Here is a 21338-nt window from a genome sequence, read left to right as displayed (position 1 = left end):
CCCAAGGCCTGAGGCAGAACAGGATCTTGTGGGAGTCATGCGGAACCCATCAAGACTAACGAAGTCTCCTGACCAGACATGGCTGGGAGGCCAAAGATGAAGCCCCAGCTTGATCACTGACCCAAGTTAAGCAAGACCCTACCCCAGGCCAGGCCTCCATTTCTTTGTTTACAAAATGAGAAAAAGGAGCTAAATCAGCAGTTCTTCTATCTCCTATCTGGACCAGAGTAGACAAAACTTTCTCATTCTATCTTCTGCATTTCCTTCTTGTTTGTAGGCTGAAATAAACATGCTTTTAAATCTCTGGAGGATGGACGGTGTCGCAGGACCCACCCAATTCTGATGTGATCCTTGGGCCTGCTGGGGCCACCTGAGTGAGGAAAAGAAATGCATGCAGACATGTGGTTTCCCACAAACAGTTCACTTTCTTTCATGGATACCGTGATCCAAGAATCCCAATTCTTGGGGTCAGAAGTAACTCTCAGACGTCATTCAGTCCAACCTGGGAGCCCCTCAAACAGCCCTTTTGGATGTCATGTAGCCTCTGCTAACATACCTTCAGTGGCGATGAGCTTAGCCACAAGGCAGCCTTGCCCCTCTTGTTTAGCTCTGACACAAAGTCTTCTTCCCCAGTGGAAGACTTCTACCCATCGGTCCTAAATCTATCCTCCAAGGCTACACAGACCACGTCTAATCCCTCTTCCTGGAATAGAGCCCTTCAGGGATTTCAACATAGAGGTCATGTCCTTCTAAATCTACTTCTTTTTCAGGGTAAATAACCCCAGTTCCAACTAGGTCCCCCCGTGGGGCTTTGCTTGGTCTCTCTAATCCTGGTTGGTTCCTACAACATCATCAGCCAGTCATTTAACAAACTTCTACTGAGGCTCTCCTAGGTGCTAGGCAGTCTGGTTTATGACCATCTCCTTCAAAGGTTGGTGTCAGATCAGAACACAGCACTTAGAAGAGAGGTGGAGGAGTAAAGGGCTGGAAAGGTGGAAAGTAAAGGGCTCCTATTACAGCCCCTCCAAAGGCACTGCCTCCTTGGGCTGAGACATGGGGCTGTTAAATCCTGTTGATCTTAGCCTAGGGTCATCCTTGAGCCATTCCCATCTATCAGCAGTGGCTTTCTGAGATACTGGCTGAGAAAGATTGAGTGTGAATCTGGGTTCAAGTGGGGAAGAAATGAGACCCCATTCTGCAGAAGAGCAAATGGTTTTCTAGTCCCCACCACAGGACCTCAGTGTCCCTGTTACTCTCCCTCTTGCTAGGGATGCCTAATTGTCAGGATCCGGACTCTTTCGGTCACCTAGAACATTCACCAGTCCAGCTCTGAGTGCCTTGGCATCTCAGATATACACATTGTCAACATCCACTTATATAAATTGAGGGGAAATATCAAACAGGACACAACCGAGGCTCCAAGAGGTTAGGTTCTCTGTGGAAAAGAGACCTACAGCTCAGTCAGTCTGACTTAGAAGACCGATTTCCCTCCAGGACTCGAGCTGCCACTTCCAGGAAGGATGAGTGGTGAACAGACCCTCAGTCCCTCTGAGTAGCTTCCGACCTGCCAGCCAGGCACAAGGTCCCAGGTGGGTGCACTGATGGAACTGTGCTGATACAATCCCACCCAAGTCCTAGAAAGACCAGTTTCCCAGAACAGTCACGTCCGGTTAACAGGAAGCACTCATCTGTAAATGGGGATAATAATGTCTACTTTTCAGGGTTGTTATGAGGATCAACTGAGATGGCGTATTGATGCCTAGCTCAATGACTGGCACAGAGTGGGTGCTTGATAAGTGAGCACCATTGCACCGCATTGCTGTGAGCCGCTTTTGCCAAGGTAGAATAGGGCAGTGCCTGGGTCTCTGCAAAATGCATTTCAAGCATAGAGGCCGAATTCTGTCACCAGCAACTGCAGAGGCTACAGGAGCCAAACGCGGCTGAGCCCAGGGAAACCAGGGGCACAGCCAAGCTGACCCCACCCCAGCCCAGGGCCAGAGGGGGTTTGCAGAGGCTGGGTAAGCAGATAGAGGGAAGCCTAAATACCACCCCCCCACCCCCACCAAACATTCACTGCCGAAGTCTGTGGCAGAGGCAACAAGAGGCCACCTCAGGGTAGGACTCAGAGCTTGGTCGGGGGCCCAGGCCATATGGGGCTGAGGCAAGGAGCAGAACCGGGGCCCATGTGCCCAGCAAGCTGTGCCAGCCCAGCCCATGCCAGCCCAGCCAAATCTGAGTTATATCAGGAGAAGGGATCTGTTCAGAAAACTCACCCATCTCTGCATATTTGCATGTTCTATTTTGGGGTCTCTTCCTTTTTTTTCCCCTTAGCTTCCTAGAAAAGTTCTCGTGATCAATTCCAACTTCACCTCTGCTGAACTGCAAAAGCTCACTCTCAATCCCATCTCCCCTCCAACTACCCTCTCCCTGGAAAGGTACTCCAGAGTTCTCTGCCCTCCCTGCCTCCACCGCTCCCACCTACTCAAGGCCTCAACCCCTGCAACTGAGCTCTGTGACACGTCCCCAAGGTCACCATGGCTAAAGGAGTCAAGTCAAAGGTCAGCCCCTGGTCACGACGTTTCTCTGTGGCATTCCACACCACTGACCATGCCCCACTGTCCAGTTCTCTGCACTCCGTCAGCTCTGATGACCTCTGCTCTCGCCTTCCCAGAGGCAGCACATCTCCCCCTTCCACGCCCATGCCCATCAGGCACTATCTCCTAGAAAGTCTAACTCCTTAGTGGGCATCCCTTTTCCTCTACCTTTCCCCGGAAAGTTGGATTCCCTTTGCACTTGACACAGGCCCAGCCTTCAACTTGAAACTTCCTGATCATTATCTCCATCCTAGAAACTTCCACCTGTCTACAAGACATCCCCACCTGGCCGTCCCATGGCACCGCAAGCTCAGTATCTCCAAAACTGGTCTTGCACTCCAGATCCCACCCCCACTCCCTCATTCTTGCTGCACCACCATCTACCCACTCACAACCTGCCTGCCCACCCCCATCGAGTCCTTCACATCTCACCTCCTTCTCCTCCTCCCAGCTCCCCCACTGCAGCTCTAGTCGAGACCCCCACTGTGTCCCATCCGGAGGCAATGGGCCTCCTAGCTGGTCTCCCACTCCCAATCTCACTTCCCACAAATCCAGCCTCCACGCAGCTGTCAGATTCTCTCACACACGAGTCTGGTCCTCCATTGCCCTGCCTAGAGCCATCCTAGGGGTGCTCTTTGCCTTCAGGATGAAGCCCAAGCTCCTCAGCCTGATGAGACCCACACACCGCCTCCCACTTCTCCACACTCAGAAGGCAGCAGCGGGAAGGGTGCCGCCTCTGGAGTAAGACCTGAGTTTCCAAGGCCGATTTGCCCACTGCCCCACCATGAGACTGTGCACAGATGATCTCACCTCTCCTCCTTGGTGTCTCCATCGGATAAATGGAGCTAATCATAACACACTCACCTTTCCCAAGATGTGCTATCAACACTAACTCCTGAAGTCTCCCCGCCCCCCCACTCCTCTCCTTCCCAGCTGCCACACTGCCCGTCACACACTGTCAGTTCTAAGAGGATAACAGCTTCCTCGCTGGTCTCCCCTCCTCAAGCTCGCCCCACTCCCCGTCTATTCACACACAGCAGCCAGCTGCCTTTCTAAGATGCAAGCCTGACTCTCTCCCCTGATTCAAATTCTCCTGTGACTTGCCACTGTCCTTAGGATAAGTCCAAACTCCTTGCATAGCTGAAAGTGATCTAGCCTCTGCCTACCTTGAAGTCCACCCTCACACACAGGGCTCCAGGAGCTGTGTCCTCTCCTCTCCCAGCCCACCCTGCACGTACACCTCCCTGCCCAATTCCTCCTCACCTGCTGCAGGTCTCAAGTCAGACGCCAACTTCTCCAAGCAGCTCTCCCTCACACACAGCCCCACCCTAACCCAAGTGAGTGCCCCTTCCTATGAGCTCCAAGCCCACAGGATCTGCCCGGCCCACCCTCATCAGGCTTTAGTGTAAACATCTGTTGGTCTGTCTTCCCAATGGCATGGCTCTGTGAGAGCAAGGACCTTGTCATGTTTACCTGGCACAAGGCAGAGACTGAATGTTTGTTGAAAGGGTAAAGCAGACAATGGCAAGGAAGGAGTCCTTGGCCCATGGAAAGCCCCAGGCTCGGCGGAGGAACTTACCAGACTCAACATATATTATTTAAAACATGGCTACAGGAAGCAAAGCCACCATGCCAAGACCCTGGAGGAAAAAGCTGACAAAGAAGGGAAAGGGAAACCGTGGGGACAGTTCAATTCTGGGAAACAGTATAACTGGTACTTGGGAGTCAGTTCCAGGGACAGGGCAAGGTCACCCAAGAGTTTCGCAGCATAATGGGCCGGGGGTGTTAAGGAGCCCCCGCACAGTCCCTGGGGGCAGGGTGCAAGTTGCCACAGAATGGAAATCAGCCCTAGGCAGGCTGTATCACGGGCATGGGCAGGCCTGTGAGGATGGAACTGGCCTTTATTTCCATCACAAACCAGAGACATCAGGTTCAAAGAGCTTCCTGGTCTTTGCTCCTGACCACGAAGAGGCAGCTGGGTTCCAGGCAGACCACCGAGGCACAAAGAGACCTGGCACCAAGAAGCCTGGTGAGCTCTGAGTCTCTTCAGCCAATTCAAACACCCCTCAACGTTAACTCTAGGATGGAGAGGGACATGTGGAGACTTCACATGCCATTTTCTGGCAGGCCGCTATTCCGGATATGGCCTGCGGTTCAGGCCATGTCTGGAATAGGGGGGCCTCCCAAGTACCTCTCTTTAAGAGTATCACTGATAGATTGGTGGTCATCCAGAGAGAGAAACAGGACGTGCTGGGGACCAAAACCAGGAGGACAGGTCAAAGGACAAATGAATTGCTACCACTCTCCTGAACTCACGGAGCCCAGCTCACAGAGCAGAGGGAGCAGGCCTGTTCTGTGTGGTCCTTCAAGACAGAAAGGGGGCCAAGGGGTAAACGCTCTGGGGAACAAAGGACAGAGCAGGCAGTCCTTATCAGTGGTAAAACTTCTGTCCCAGGGGGTGACAAGCAGAAGACGAACGACCGTGATTGCGGATGCTGTGGATGAAACCTCTGGCAAAAGGACACAGCAGGAGCAGACCTCTGAGCAACTTCCCACTGAGACACCAGCTGAAGGATTGTTTTCCTGACAAAGTAGTCAAAGCACATGAAACCCACTCGCTCAACTTGGACATGTCTGCGACGTGCCAGGGAACACTGTGCCAGGGGAATGAGAGCTCGGGCAGATGGAGCAGCAGCTCGGGGGTTCGTGCCCTCTCTTCAGTATGAAAGCTGGGCCCTGTTTGTGTTGGTGGTGTTGTTTAGTATTGTTATTTAACTGCTCTTGTATTTACATCTTCAGGAGAGAGAAGAGGGCCCTGCCTCCTGGCATGGCTCTGAGGCCTGGATTCTGGCATCATTACAGAACAGGCGTCAAAGAGTGCCTGGTGAGACTAGGCCAGGGGAGGGACAAGAAATCTTTTGAAAGCCTTTGGGAGAGGGAGCGATGCGGAGGGTGAGCTTCCCCGACCTGCTGCCCCGGAAGTCCACCTGGCTCCTCCTGAGACCGGTCACCTCAGAAGCACAGCCTCTTCTGGCCACAGCTGTAACACAGCAGCCACATGGAGACTGGGCAGCAGTCCTTGGGCACATCCTGAGGATGCCACACCCAAATCACCAAAGGCTCTGGGGGCTACCACTGGAAACTTCTGCCAAAATACCAGTGTGGGCATCACGCAGCATCTCAGGATGTGGATCTAAAATTCTCCACCCAGGGCTCAGAAGCAGGGACCAGCTGTGCTCCCTGATGCCACGGCACCAAAACCTGCACACTGCTTGCCCCACTGCCTCTACCATCTCAGATCAGCCAGAAAGGCCAAGCACTGGGCAAAGCAGAAGGTCGACCATCAGGTGTATTGGGGAGAGGAGGGATGGGGCACCTTCAAGAGTGCTTCCCATGGGCAGTGGCCTTGGCAGTTTGCTGGGGGCTCAGGAGGAGCAGGGAGTTCATGGGGCTCCTCCGGCAAAGATGAGCTCCAGGGCCGCTTGGATGTCCCCCCCAGTGGCTTGCAGGGCCCGCAGGCTCAGCTCATCATCCTGGATGCCCATGTCACGCAGCTGCTGCAGCTGGGGCTGCCACTGGCTCTGCAGAAAGACAGGACAGGCAGAAGCTGTTAGTTAGGCTCCTACAGTGACTTGCTTATGTCTGTCCTTTCAGGGGGAGAGAGAAAGGTGGGTTCCCCCAGTAAAGTTGCTGATGTGAAGTTCCATACAACACAGCGCTTCTAGGAGAACTACAAGAGAGGCCTGAGGGTTTAGAGAACAAGTTACAGTAAAAGTCTTTCCAATAAAAAAGGGGAAAATGTAACATAAGGATCAAAAGAGAAATCACAAAGTACTCAATGTCTAAATTTCAAAAGATTAAGTTTCTTTCTCCTGCTGTATGTATAGACACACACACAAACGGGTGGGGGGGGTACATTTTTAAATTAACTTCGCTTTTTACTATGATACACAGTGAAAAGTCTCGCTCTCATCTACTCCCCTCCCCACCCTGATAACGTATTTTATTTTCTTTGAAGAAATATGAATATATATTCCTATATTTACCCTTTCCTTACACCCCTCCTTTTTTTTCCCCAACATATTAATGTATCCTAGAGAGCTCCCTATGCCAATAGATAAAGAACTTTTTAATAGCTGTATAACATTCCGACTTGTGGATGTCCTGAAATGCACAACTGGGCTGTTCCCAGTCTTTGCCATTACAAACAGCACTGCAGTGACTGACTGTGTACAAATCTCATCCTCTACGTGCACATACATCTTCAGGATAAATTTCGAGAAATGGGACTGCAAGGAATTACACAGCTTTAAGGGCCATCTGTACTTCCTTCTTCATGAATGGTCTGTTCATGTCTTTTGCCCATTTTTCTATGGCATTCTTGGTCCTAAACCACAAGAACTTCTATAGTTCAGGGAGGTTTTGCCCTTTGTCTGATACGTGCAGATTTCTTGCCCAGTTTGTTATTAGCTTTCAGACTTCGCTTGTTTTTTTTGTTGGTTGGTTGGTTGGTTGGTTGGGTTTGATTTGCTATGCAGCAACGTTCACATTTATTAACTCAAAATATCTTTTACTCTTTATACAATGGTTCCTCGATTTTGACTTTCAGCTACGAAAGTCCTTCTCTACCATAAGAGTTTAAAGAAATTTCATATTTTCAAAGCTTCATCAATATCTCTATCCCATGCAGAAGGAAGTGCACACCTGAGGGAAAAGGCTGTGTTCACACTATGGGAAGGAGAAGGCAGTGGGGATGAAATGCAAATTCAGAGAAGTAGGCAGTTAAGGGTGAGGATGTGCTGGGCTTTTAAAAAACCGCACAAACCAACTGAAACTCATGTTACACGCCAGGGAGACACATGAAAGCTTCTGAGCTGGAGAGCAGAGTGAACAGGCATCAGGATGGGGAAGACGAAGGAACGGAAAAGACCAGCTGTCCACGGGTCCTGCTCCCGTTCCCCTCACTGTCCACCAGGGCCATGTGGGCTGCCGAAAACCACACGGGCCTGACCCTGTCTCTATCAATAATGGCTTGATGACCGTGGACAAGTTCCAGAAATGACCTTCATGCCCCAGGCTTAGTAGCAAAGGAAAGAGAGTGAAGCAAACAGCCTGTGCACAGAGGCATGCAGTACAATGTGGACACCTTGGGTCATGCACTTAGCTGCTAGCTAAGCTTCCACATTCCGCGAGGCAGGGGAGATGCTGTCACTCGCTGCTTAAAATCTTCCACGGCTCCCTGGTGACCACAGGACAAGACTAATCTCCTTACGCAGGCACCCAATGAGGCCTTCACACTCAGGCTCCTGCTCTCCTTTACTCTGGCTCCATCTCAGGATCTTCCCCACAAGGACACCGCCTTCTGGGCTTGCCTATTTGAGTTTTGTCACCTGTACCTCCACATTCACTCAAACAGGTGGCTGTGTCTACCTGGACACCATGTCCCCTCAACCAAACACCCCTTCCCTGCCTGGCTAACCTCTAACTAATTCTTTGACAGTCAGTCCAAACACCCCTTCCTCAGAAAAGGTTTCCCTGACCTAGGCCCTCACCTCAAGCCTGGGCTGGGCTTCTCGCCCTGTTGCTCCCTCACTGCAGCAACTGCCTGGCACCCCTCCAGGGCAGGGATGAGCACTGGCTCGTCTCTACCCCAGGAGCTGGACCCAGGCCCGGTATATACATGCTCAAGGCTCAGTCACCGCTCACAGAATGGATGAGTTGTCTCTTCAATTAAAACTGCCACAAGTATTCAAGCCAGGTGGTCAGCGGAGCCAGGCCGTGGTCACTGGGTGCAGGAGTGGAAGCCACAGGGACAACTGCCCGTGCTGGGAGCATCCTCTCCTGTCACACTGCCACACCCCAGCTGTTCCTGGAGCAAAGCACGCCAAGTGGGAAGGGCCTCCAGAGAGCAGAAGAAAGCTCAGTGTGCAAAGTAACTAAGAAGTCATGTGAACATCAGGAGTGGGGAAGACTGACCTGAAGGCTGGGCTGCCCGGAGGCCTGCAGCGCATGCTGGAGAGCTTGGCTGAAGAGATCATTGGTGATGGGCGTCCCTGACTGGACGCCGGATGACACCGGGGAGGTCCCTGAGGAATGGCCCTAGAGACAAACCAGGGTCAGCACCACGCTCAGAGACACCTCAGTCTCCCAGCACATACCCACTGCTGTCACATCACCCAGGGTGCCCCTGGGTGCCCCACGACTGCCTCCCAGCAGGGGCCTGCATGAGACAACCACACAGAGGTACCCAAAAGCTCTCTACGTGGGCGGGAAAGGTTCTGTTCTCTTTTGCTCCAGGGAGATGGAATGGAGCCCCCGACCTAGCCTAGGACCCAGCACTGGGAGACATGGCCTTGCAAGCTGGAGTGACCGTCACCAGGAACGCTTAAGCCTGTGATGTCTGGCCGCTTTCAGGGACAAGTAAGGGTGTCTTATGTGACGGAAGGCTCTTCCAAAGTGCTGGCAGGAGTTAATCAGGCCCGTGATGAAATCAGGCCCAGACTTCTAAGCCCTAAAGGCTGGTGACGGGAGGTCGCCTGAGCTGCAGCGGGAAACCCACCAGGCTCCAGGTAGAGTTCGGCTCAAAGCAGATCCAGCACCAGGATCAGCAAAGGTCAATCCATTCTACCACTGGGACCTTCTCCCTTAGGGGCCTGGCCTTGATCTTCGCGCCCTCTCTCCATACCTGGGTGCCAGGAGTTGGCGTGTGAGAGCTGCTCTCCGGAGTGCTGGCCAGGGCCAGGGCGGTGGCCAGCTCGCTCTGGGTGATAGGCCGGGGCCCGGCAGCTCCACTGTACCCCAAGGAAGCTGGGCGGGAGCTGGGTGTGCTGCTCGAGGGCGTGGACCTGGCGCTCTGAACAAGAGAGGCACCAAGCATCAGGGAAGCAGCCTGTGACGTTCTCAGATGAAGCCCACCCCCGTTCCAGGAACAGTTCTTGGGGAACCTCCCCAACCTGCCAGGTTCAGACAGCAATAGTATGACATAGCTGGGTCACCAAAGGGCCTCCGATCACCTCCCAGCTGGGGCATGCCAGGTCCCAGGGAGAGGTGCATCCCCAGCGCCATCTCCCCCGAATGGCAGGCAGCCAGGCCACTTACTGGGTGAAAGTCATCTTCATCATCAGAGAGCCCTTCAAACAGGAAGCCACCTGGAGGAGGGAGAACAGATTTCAGGAGGAAGAACAGAGGCAGAGGCGCAGCTCCAGAATCTCAGCTCTAGTTACTCTCCAAATTCATATTTTCATCTCTCCCCTTGGAAAATTACAGGACAGATGTACTCCTTGACTCAAATTGAGAGTTCCCAAGGAACGCCCTCTGCCAGCACTATACATAGCTGCTGAGTAAAGCAAACCCCTGGACCACTGCCCGCTCCCGAGGGGGCCTGCGTTCCACTGTCCTGGGGCTCACCTGGCATATCCCGGTACGAGCTGGAGGGCATGCCCCGGGAAGAGGAGTCGGCCCCCGGCAGCGGGGTGCTGCCTGCCACCGAGTGCAGAACCAAGACAATGGCATTGACCAGAGCCGGGTGAGCAGGCACTAACCTGAGATGGGCAGGAAGAAACCCAAGTGTGACTAAGAAGGAAAGAGCACCCTTGGCCATGACAGGAATTCTGGGTGCCCCTAACAACAATCAAGTCACCCACGCCTGCCCTTCAATTTCCCAGTCTTCAGCACCTCCCTCCAGTCGGCTTGTGCTCCTGCTGCTCTGTCCCCAGGAACAGAAAGGCCTTCACTCCCGGGCACCCCTGCAGATGCTTCACCTTCCCCTCTGGCAATGCATGATGGGACATGCACAGCCCAGGAGGCTCAGGGGTCAGTTTTTGGTCTGGACTCCACCACTACTTCACTGGGCAATCTTTGACAGGTCCCTTCTCTTTCCAGGCTTTGGCTGTTTTCTTCACTTGCAAAGAAGAGGACACAACCTCTACTATCCCTTCCAGCTCTAAAATTTTGGGATGTGTGCACCTGTGTCTTTCCCAGCTTAAAATCCTTCAAAGGCTCCCTAATATCTACTGAATGAGATCTAAAGTGAGCATGGCCTGCAACGCCACCTCCCTCAGAACGCTGCTTCATCCCAACATCTCTGCATGCCCCTGCCCTTGGGCTTGTTATTCCCCCCACAGCCCTTGCTCCTTCTCACCTCCTGACACATTTAGAAGACAGATTTGGGGGATGGGCTGCAAGAGCAGAATCCAGGGCGACGATTAGGTTTCTGGCCCGACCATGAGGAGAGATGGGGGTCCCCTTAATAAGATGGGTATACTTACGTATCAAGCATGTTGGGATCAGCAAAGACAGAGAAGAGGTCCTTGTCCTGGAGAACCCCTGAAGGAGAACAGGGCTCACCTCAGAGACTGGAAATTTAGCCAGATCCAGTGGGGAGAAGAGACTTTCAGGCCTCAGAGCAACCGGCTTAACAGGGACGCAAGACTACAAAGCAGCCCTCACGAGAAGAGGGGGAAACAAAGCCCCAGCAGCACAACCACGTGCTCTCCATCTTGCTCCCTACTTGCCCCCCGCACTTAGGTTACATGCTGTGTACCACTACACCAGCCTCTTTTCCCCTTATCTCTGGGTTCTTCCCTTATCCATCAAGGTGTGCAGGAAGTCTTCCCTGATGGCTGTGGTTTGGGCTAACAGCTGCCCTCACATGGCTTCCTCATAGTCTCATTTCTGATGTTAGGCCACATTTTCGCTGTGGGACTGACAACTCTTGGAGGGCTGGGTGTATGGAATACATCTGGATTATTCCCCCTCCAGCCACAAGACCAGTGATTCTTCACAAGATGGTCAAAGGTTCTTTGAGGTCATTGCCTCCTCCTGGTTTCTCCTTCTCCAACAGCTCCTATTTCCTTAAGCTCAGCCTTGCACTTACCGAGAGCAATGGGGTCACTGCTGAGGCCTGGGGTGGCCACAATGATCTGATCCAGAGATTCCTTATTGCTGAGCATCTTAAAGACCTGCAAGAGAAGTAGGGAGGGCTGAGCACTCCAACTAGCTCAACGCACTCAGCAAATACCCACACTCTGCTGAAGTACTTCCTCCCTCTAAGTGCTTGCACATACACAACCGCAATGGGACAGTAGCCCCAGGAAACAGATGAACCTCTTTTTTCTCTGAGATCATGGCTTGCTGGAGGGGAAACAAACAATACAAAAGAAAGAGCACAATAAACCTTCAAACTCTGGTCTTTTCCCCCATTTACAGTTCTAGTGCTTCTAAAATAAAAGCTCTCATTAAAAGCCCAATAACAAAGGTTTCTCTAGATCCCAAAAGTCCTTTTCAATCTCCACACAATTACCATTTCACATTTATATATATTGGGAAGTTTGCAGCTGTATTAATCTTATTTATTTATTTATTTATTTTTTGCGGTACGCGGGCCTCTCACTGTTGTGGCCTCTCCTGTTGCGGAGCACAGGCTCCGGACGCGCAGGCTCAGCGGCCATGGCTCACGGGCCTAGCCGCTCCGCGGCATGTGGGATCTTCCCAGACCGGGGCACGAACCCGTGTCCCCTGCATCGGCAGGTGGACTCTCAACCACTGCGCCACCAGGGAAGCCCTGCAGCTGTATTAATCTTGATTATCGACTCTCCTATAGAAACACATCAGTGCATTTTCCCAGTGAGGAAATCCTGGTAAGGAGTGGGGGGCAGGCAGTTCAGCCAAAGTCAAAGAATGAGGCCCAGCAGAAACAGTATATGCATCCTTTGCTGTAAACATATTCATTCCATGAGGCCAATGTCAGGAGAGGTTGTATCATTATCATTAGAGGGAATCAACAACGCTTAGCTGAGAGCCTCTTTGGGGGAAGACAGGGCTCTACTGAGACCCACAGACATGGCAAAAACTCCCCAAGGAACTCTTGGGAGCCTTGGCAACCGGCTTCCAGCTCCCTCTCTACACCACTTCAATCCCTCTCCAGCAGTCCTGGCAAGCATCTCGCAGGGGGCTCGGCACATACTCACCGCCTCCCTGTAGGAGGAGCTGCTGTGCAGGGCAGTGTGCAGCACCCGGAACTCCCGCAGGGCAGCCACTTTGTCCACAGGTTCTGGGGACAAGACATTCAGTTACCCTACAACCCGGCCCTGCCCCTGCTGCAGACGCACAACATCACTTCAGCAAGTGCCCAGATGCAGGTTCCCTTCCCTCATCACCCCACTAAAAATGGGCACCCGATCAGAAAAAAAACATTTACGCCATAGATGTGAAAACTGCACTCTCATTTAAGTATCTTCAGTAGATAAACAAATTCAAGTTCCAGCAGAGGGGAATCTTACCACATGAAAGAGACTGTTCTGATCAATATCCCACTGCAGGAGTTCTAGGCTTTTCACATTTGAAAAGGAGGAGGGTATAAGGAACTCAGCAGACTTTTGTGCAATGATTTAAAATAAGTGCTGCAAGCCATCTGAACAATATGGAGCTATGTTGACACAATATGTTAAGAGAAAGAAATAGAACATAGTTGTATGCGCATTCTCTAGTAAAACTTTGTGATGTGTGTCAGTGTGCACGTGGGCCAAGGCTGGAAGGGAACAAGCTAGGGTGACAGGATCAGGGGTAACTCTTTTCTTTTGGATATTTTCTTTCAGGCCTCTGTAATATTATTTTGATTAAAAAAAAACAAATACAACAATGACCAAGAAAACACTGTACTCCTAGGGTTCTTAACAAACTCATCACATGTCCAAAAACAAGCATGTCACTGGGACTCAAAGCTCCTTTTTGATCTTTGGACACAATGACTCATATATATGGGAAAGTTTAGCAGTTGTCTTAGTTTTACTTGGTCACTTTACTATTTAGGACATCAGCCCATCTCACAGGTAAAGAAATTTGGGTAAAAGAAGGGGGAGTAGGCAGGAAGTCCACCCTCGGTCACACTTTTAAAAAGTGTGGTGACCCTCACCCAAAACGGCTACTTGTGATTATATGGACTGTGTACTGCCCAACTCCAGACGCACCATTCCCAGAGCAAGGTGAACAGCACCCCTAGGGTTCAGTGTGGCAACCACATCCTTACCTATAGCTCTAATCATGAGGGTTGTCTCTTTTGAAAAATATTCACCTCAAGTAAATTACCTAATTTATTCATTCAACAAACCTGTGCTAAGCATTTACTCCATGGTTTTGGAGTAAATCTTGTTTTGTGCAAGGCACAGGAATACAGAAAGTGAGAGTCCCTGCCATCAAGGAACTTAACAGTGGGAGAAATGAGACTGAATTAAACACACACACACAATTACAAAATACCACGCTGAGGACTTCAACAGAGGCACGGACCACAGCAAGGGCATTAGGAACATGGAGGCAGACAGCCATTACTGAGAGGGAGGCCCACACAGAGCTGCCTCCCAGGAGAGAATGTTTGGGAGGGATATTTAAGGTAAAGCAGATGTTTACTGGGAAGAGAAGGTATTCCAGGCCTAAGTGAGAACGAGTGCAAAGGCATGGAAGAATATAAGAGGTGCTTCAAAGGAACAGTAAGTTGTTCTTGGTGGCTGGAGCCCGGGGTACACACCCCTGCTCAAACAGCAGGCCTAAGTGAGATCCTAAAGGAATTTGTAACCCTCTGCAGAGAACCACCGAAAGGATCCAGGTGGGAAGGAAGAAACTGACACCTTTTCCTCCTACAGGATCTAATCTGGTGGGAGATAAAAGAAATGTGCTTGCTTTTGGAAGAACACTCAAGGATAAAATACCTAAAATGCTGTCACAAAAGTTTGTTTTCAAATCCAAAAGTTTATTTTCACCTCCCAACAAAAAGTCCGTTTGTTTCAAAAATAAATCTCCAGGCAGAAGGAGGGATGAAAAGGACTCAAAATCTTAAGCCCACAATCAGCTAAGAGTTATGCTTGTCTCTTTAACATCACTGGGCTAGTTTCACCCTTTGGAAGTGAGAGGCAGCCAGCTCAGTGGAAAGAACACGGGCTCTTGAGCCAGGAAAACCTGGATTCACATCCCAGCTCTTACATTCATTTTCTAAGCAGGTGACCTTGAATAAATACCTTTCTAACCCTCTTTTTCTTGTCTATAAAATGCTAATGCTGTTACCCTACCCTGCTGAGCCACTGTAATGATTAAATGAGATATCAAAGAGAAACAATCTGGCTGGAAGAAGCAACAAATGCTACTTTCCTTCTGTCAATCCCCTCCAGCCAAAGATCAGAGGGGTACACCTACAGTTGAGCAAGTTGCGTTTACTGCTCTTACAGAGAGAATGCCACCACGAGAACCATGGGGCATCTCAATAAGAGGGAGTCAAAAGAACTTATAGGATTTGGGCTTTGGTTGGGTGACTTGGCGGGTGAAGTTTAAGGAAGCAGGGTTTTGCTCTGGATTAGAGGCTGTCAGGAAGTGGGGGTGATTTTATGATCACGTATCTTAATAATTCTTATCTAGAAGGAAGGAAAACTAGCGCAAGATGAAAGCTGTAATTGGTAAAGCAACAGCAGTAATTCATAATAGCCAGGATAGAGGGATATTTGGTCATTTTTGTGGTTTGAACAATGTTCATGTTTTTGTCTCTGCTCAGAAATGAGAAGAATCTTGTTTTTGTCTTGATCCATTACAGTCCCAGAGTGAGTGGCCTTGTAGATGCTGATGACCTGTGAAACTGTTCATGTTTCAAGGCCTAGCTGAAGGCCAGGCCAGCCCCCAGATGTCAGAGACTGCCTTTCTCTCTCTCACTTCCCATCAGGGTACAAAAGAAGATCTCTTTGTCCTTTATGTTTAGAATTGAAAAGAGGAAAAATTTCAAGCTGATAACCAGTCAAAGCAATCATGAACATTATTAAAATATGTCAAACTGCCCGTTTCTAACAAAGCTAATCTCTTATACAGCTTAGCCTTATCTTTGGGGAGGCTTTTAAAACACAGAAGCAAAATTTAAATTCCAAGCAGCACCTTTTATTAATAAGTCAAAGAAGCATTAGAGGCTTTGTATGTTTTCTCCAAGAGCTACTTTCATACCACTCAAATATTTTCAAACTTCAGGAAAATAAATTATCAGTATAGCAGGAGTGAGGTGACTGAACAAATCACCGCCTGCAACAGTTTGTGCGAAGATTTGCTAACATGAGAGCACACTACAGCATTTAGAGGAAAGCAGGGAGTTTCCAGCTTTTTTCTAATGAGAACAACAACAACAATAACAAAAATACAAAGTTCACTCCCTAAAGGAATTTAAATAGACACATCCTCCTTACCCCATTAAAACAGTGGGTAATGAACTTAAAAGTAGAGAAACAAATCCCTTTCTGTTAGTGGCACTGGCAGCAAGATCAAAATTGTACTCTGTTAATCAATGTGGTCTAATCCAGTAAGTAATAAAGATAGCCTCTATTATCATCTCAGTAAATCACCCTTTGTTCCACCCAGGCCCTTGCCTCAAGAACACACACAGACCCTCCTTCCCTTGTAGATATTACAGAAGCCCTGCCTGTCTAACAGACAGCACTCTCTCACCTGGTTTCTGATCAGGCTCAGGCCAGGACTTGCGCAGAACATGGACTGTGGACCCAGGCTGAATGCCATAGAAGTCAAGGGTCTGATCATCTTTTAGCTTCCGGCCACAGTAGATCAGATCTAAAAAAAAAAGAACTGTTCATTTATATTTTGCTCCTCAAAACAATTTAAATGATTTTTGTCCCCTAAGAACCTTATCTTGATTGGACAGATAGCTAGAGAATGATATATGCTTTTAAAAGTACTCTTACTTAATAAATACATTTTTAATTTTTTTTATTTGGCTGTGTTGGGTCTTCGTTGCTGCACGCAGGCTCTAATAGTGGCGAGCGGGGGCTACTCTTCCTTGTGGTGCGCAGGCTTCTCATTGCGGTGGCTTCTCTTGTTGCGGAGGACGGGCTCTAGGTGCGCGGGCTTCAGTTGCTGTGGCATGTGGACTCAGTAGTTGTGGCACACAAGCTTAGTTGCTCCGTGGCATGTGGGATCTTCCCGGACCAGAGCTCAAACCCGTGTCCCCTGCATTGGCAGGCGGATTCTTAACCACTGAGCCACCAGGGAAGCCCAATAAATACATTTTAATAACAACGGTTAGCGAGCACAAACTGATAAAACACAGAAGCTATGCAGGAAAACTCTATAGAGCTTAACACCATGGAGACTGCTCAATTTAAATGAATGGGAAAATGCAACAATAAAAAAGGATGAACCCCATATTTTTATGACTGAAAACACACTTTTTGCCAGCTTATACCATTTTGTCAGTTTATATGACATTGAGTTTGTATTATAATTTAATTATATTCACTTTCACTGCCGGGGCCTGGGTTCAATCCCTGGTGGGGGAACTAAGATCCCGCAAGCCACGCAGGGAGGGGAAGGAAGGGAGAGAGGGAGGGAGGGAGGAAGGGAGGGAGGGAAGAAGGAAGGAAGGAAGGAAGGAAGGAAGGAAGGAAGGAAGGAAGGGAGGAAGGGAGGGAGGGAGGGAGGGAGGGAGGGAGGGAAGAAGGAAGGAAGGAAGGAAGGGAGGGAGGGAGGAAGGAAGGAAGAAATTATACTTAAATTCCTTCTTCCTCCACTTAGAATGCCCTTGCCATCTGTCCTTTTTCACTGCCTTCCCTCTAACCAACCAACCAACCAAAAATCCTTCTAACCACCCCTTAATACCCAGCTCAAATGCCATATACTGAGGGGCTTTCCCTAGCCAGCTCCTCCTTCCTAACCTAAATTCTTTTTTTTTTCTTTTGGCTGTGCCAGGTCTTAGTTGCAGCACGCAGGCTTCTTAGTTGGGGCATGCGAATTCTCAGTTGCAGCACGCATGCAGGATCTAGTTCCCCGACCAGGGATTGAACCCAGGCGCCCTGGATTGGGAGCACGGAGTCTTACCCATTGGACCACCAGGGAAGTCTCCCTACCCCAAACTCTTGCTCTATCAGAGAAATAATTCAACAATGTCATAGTTAAGGAATGTTGTGATAAAGTAGCTCAGTATAATGAAGGACTAAAATGGCAACAATAGTTTCATTATGATTTGTGTTTCTATTCACCCAACAACAATCACTTCCATTATGATTTGTGTTTCCATCCACCCAACAACAATCAACTCCCTGGAGCGTTAACATTAGGAGACAAATCCCAAACTCTTAATTTACCCTTTAATTCCAGAATTATTCTCCCCCAAAAGAGATCAGAGCAGCAGCCCATCCTTAGTCCACAGAGACTCACCGATCAGTTCGGGGTCTGGAACAGACTCCTGGAGTTTGCCAGCAATGAGCTGCTTCAGAAATGAAATACTATAGCCTCCCAGTGAGTATTCTCCGAGCTCTGTCTCTGGCAACCGAAGAATAGATTTGGGGGCAAGTGGCTGGTCAGCCAGCTTCACCGCCAGGTGCCAATCTGAGAGAGACATCCTCTCTCTTTCGCGCTCTCTCTTTCTCCCTGTAAAGGAACAAAGCCTTAGTGGTTAAAGGACAGACCACGACCCTACACCACCCCCACCCCACCAGGGGGCTGAATGAGAGGTAATTCAGGGTGACACTTGGAAAAGCGCAAGATGCAGCATCAGGAGGCCAGAACTAGAACCTGGGGTCCTCTCTTCACTCATCCTATGACAGACAGCAAGGGACTTCAGCTCTCTAAGCCTCAGTTTCTTCAGCTTTAAAGTGGACATAAAAATGTCATGCCAGGGGCTTCCCTGGTGGCGCAGTGGTTGAGAGTCCGCCTGCCGATGCGGGGGACACAGGTTCGTGCCCCGGTCCGGGAAGATCCCACATGCCGCAGAGCGGCTGGGCCCGTGAGCCATGGCCGCTGAGCCTGCGCGTCCGGAGCCTGTGCTCCGCAACGGGAGAGGCCACAACAGGGAGAGGCCCGCGTACCGCAAAAAAAAAAAAAAAAGTCATGTTAATAGGAATGCTGTGAGGTTCAAATGAGATCATCCAACACTCTCCCTTATGTACACTCCGTGTTTCTTCATCAACTCTTGCTTTAACTACCACACAGCTTTACAACAAGCTCCCTGCCTCTGGCCTCTCCCTACCAAATATCCATGCTGCCACCCAAGCCATCATTTTATTTTTTATTTATTTATTTTCGGTATGCGGGCCTCTCACTGTTGTGGCCTCTCCCGTTGCGGAGCAACAGGCTCCGGACGCGCAGGCTCAGCGGCCATGGCTCACGGGCCCAGCTGCTCCGCGGCATGTGGGATCTTCCCGGACTGGGACACGAACCCGCGTCCCCCGCATCGGCAGGCGGACTCTCAACCACTGCGCCACCAGGGAAGCCCCCAAGCCATCATTTTAAAACACAGATCTGATCAAGTCACTCCTCTGCTTAAAATCCCTCCAATGACTCCAGACCACCTCTATGAATAAGTCTAAACGGCACAGCCTGGCTTTAAAAGACATTCACAACTGTTCTCTCTGCCAGCCTTCCTCTTCAAGAGCTCTGGGCTGCCCCACCCTCCCCAAGCCTGGATTCAAAACAAAGCTCTCCCCCACTTTATACCTCCACTCATCTGCTAACTCTGCACGTAACTCCTCTTCTCTCTTCCATCTCTAAGCAAACTCCCATCAAGACCAACCCAAATACAACCTCTCCTGTCCCCTCTCTCTTCCCTCTATTGTTGTCATATTCCCTCATGGCAAAGGGTTACAAATATCTATTTACTTCTCAATCTCCCCCGCATCCCATTCTTAGAGGCTCTTGAAAGCAAAGACCAGAATTTTTGGTCGCTACTGTCCCAATGCCCAGTACTTATGTGCCCAGAAAATGAATCAAAAACCTGAGGGAAGAACCTTGTAAGGCAAGATAAGCCCTTGCTATTATCATTATTGCTTCCAAAGTGGCTTCTTTGTAAGAGGAAAGAAAAGGCTTCAGAGGCTGCCCAGCAGACCCTAAGGCATCCTCAAACCGTCCATCTCCAGGTTTATGGCAGGGAAGGAAATGGGGCTTTTAATCTACCATATCTCATTTAATCCTCACAGCTGTTCCCTGAAACAGGAATTCTCATTTACATTCTACAGACAAAGGAACCGAGATTCAGAAAGGTGAAGTCAGTGGCCCAAGGTCACTGATAGTTTATATTGGGACAGGGACACTACCTTTTGAGTAACGACCCCACCGCTCCCACGGGACCAGCTAACTAGTCAACACACGTCGAGCCCGCGCGACCCAGGACCCAGCGCCCTCACCCGTCCCGCGGAAGGAACCCGGCCGCAGGGTCGCCGGTGTAAACACTCACTCAGGTCCTCTCGCCGGAAACAGGAAGCTCCGCGCTGCATTCTGGGAGTTGCAGTTCCTACTATGGCCCCCGCCCCTTTATAAATAGGCAGCCTGCAAATGGCACTAGTTGAAAAGCTTCCGATTCCAGGGAGGGCGTGGCTCCTCCGCGGTTTGAAAGTTCCGGCGCGAGAGCGTCTTCGTGCTTTCGTCGGAGAGGAGTCTAGAGCTGTCAGTGTTCCAAGGCGCGCGTCACGAGAGCGGGGCTTGGCGTGAGGTTTACAGCCCTGCGATTCCCCCACTGTCCTGGGACGCATGCAGAGTCCTTCGGTTACTCCGGGTCCTTACAGCGCCGCAGGTGGGAACTCCCACTGCCGGGCTCTTGGGCACATGGCGGACCCCGGATCCCCTCCTGCCTCGACCCTTCGCTCCCAGAGGGCCCTTTCCCGAGCGGCCTCTTCAGACACGCCTCAACCTTGCAGCCGTCACCAGAAAACGGCCTGCCTTCGGGTGAAGTCAGCCTCTTCTGTGCTTCTAACCTCAGGCTTCTCGTGGCGACCCTACCTTTGAGGGCATACCAGGAACCCAGCGATGACTTCCTCCAAAAGTTGGTTCGTAGAGAGAAGTTACCAAGCCGGGTTCCTCTTACGCCCCAGCATGCAATGGTGGGAATCAATTCGGGGAGGGCAATTTCCGCTGAATTCTTAGAGAAACTGCATACAGTAGTCCCTTGGTATCCGCGGAGGCTTTCTCCCAGGACCCCCACCCCCCACCCCGTGGATACCAAAACCCGCGGATACTTAAATCCCTTATATAAAATGGCATAGTACAGTCGGCCCTCCGTATCCTCGGATGCGGAGCCCGCCGGTACCGAGGGCTGACTGTTAGATGCGCGATTAGAACAGATGGTGTTTGCACAGAGGTTAGGATTAGCCAACTATTCTGACTAGACTCTACTCGAGGAATTAATTCAAGGACTAAGGAAAGCAAAAAAAAAAAAAAAAAAAAAACACAGGTGAATAAAAAAATAATGAGGTTGGTCCTAGCAACTAAAGGCTGATCCGGTGTGCACAAACGTAAAAGGATGACTCTGCAACGTCCCAATGTACAGCCTGGGGCAGCAACTGTGAGCAGGATAGCTTGACTGAGGAGAGCAGATAAACTGCAGGGTCTCGGAGGGCCTGACACTGGAGGCTAGTCACTCCTCTGCTCTTCTAATACGGGAGATTTTCACGAAAGTCTGTCACTAGGGTTCTTGCTGAACCCTAGGTTCCTCATAGTTGTCCCCAAAGTAACCTCTCCCCCATCCTACCCATTTTTAGATATAACCTCTTTCAGAAATCCTTCCTAACTATCCAGCCCTCTTTAAGCTCCTTCTTCTCTTATCTACTAAGGTACTTGCACCTGAACCACATACTTTAGTGTTTTATTAAACTTTGTTCAATACTGTGCCTTGACGGCCTGCCGGAGAAGACAGGGACCCTGTCTTCATCTGGTTTTCCTCATAGCAGAACTGAATATACTAGGTGCTTATGAGTTTCTTGTTTTGATTCATTTCAT

The 21338-nt window shown here is 50.2% G+C and overlaps 1 protein-coding gene across 5 annotated transcripts; it reads right to left on the bottom strand.

The window, feature by feature from the left end:
* Window positions 1–5706: 5706 nt before the first annotated feature.
* On the bottom strand, window positions 5707–19880 carry LOC307183048 (ubiquitin-like protein 7). 5 transcript variants are annotated; one of them, XM_079914952.1, is made up of 11 exons: window positions 19801–19880; window positions 17787–17999; window positions 16065–16184; window positions 12563–12645; window positions 11470–11554; window positions 10862–10919; window positions 10002–10135; window positions 9693–9742; window positions 9280–9447; window positions 8571–8693; window positions 5707–6175 (listed from the first exon to the last, which is right to left on the bottom strand). In XM_079914952.1, exons 1-11 carry the CDS (start codon window positions 19838–19840, stop codon window positions 6038–6040), a joined length of 1212 nt encoding a protein of 403 aa, XP_079771078.1. In that variant the 5' UTR covers window positions 19841–19880; the 3' UTR covers window positions 5707–6037. The 5 variants fall into 5 exon arrangements, with proteins under 5 accessions (XP_079771078.1, XP_079771082.1, XP_079771080.1 ...); XM_079914956.1 differs by lacking the exon at window positions 19801–19880 and adding an exon at window positions 19661–19768; XM_079914954.1 differs by lacking the exon at window positions 19801–19880 and adding an exon at window positions 19065–19124.
* Window positions 19881–21338: the final 1458 nt, after the last annotated feature.

This window comes from Stenella coeruleoalba (genome assembly GCF_951394435.1).
Source record: "Stenella coeruleoalba genome assembly, chromosome: 2".
Taxonomy (NCBI): Eukaryota; Metazoa; Chordata; class Mammalia; order Artiodactyla; family Delphinidae; genus Stenella; species Stenella coeruleoalba.
Note: the sequence above shows the minus strand (reverse complement) of the source record. Positions and strands in the feature narration are given on the sequence as shown.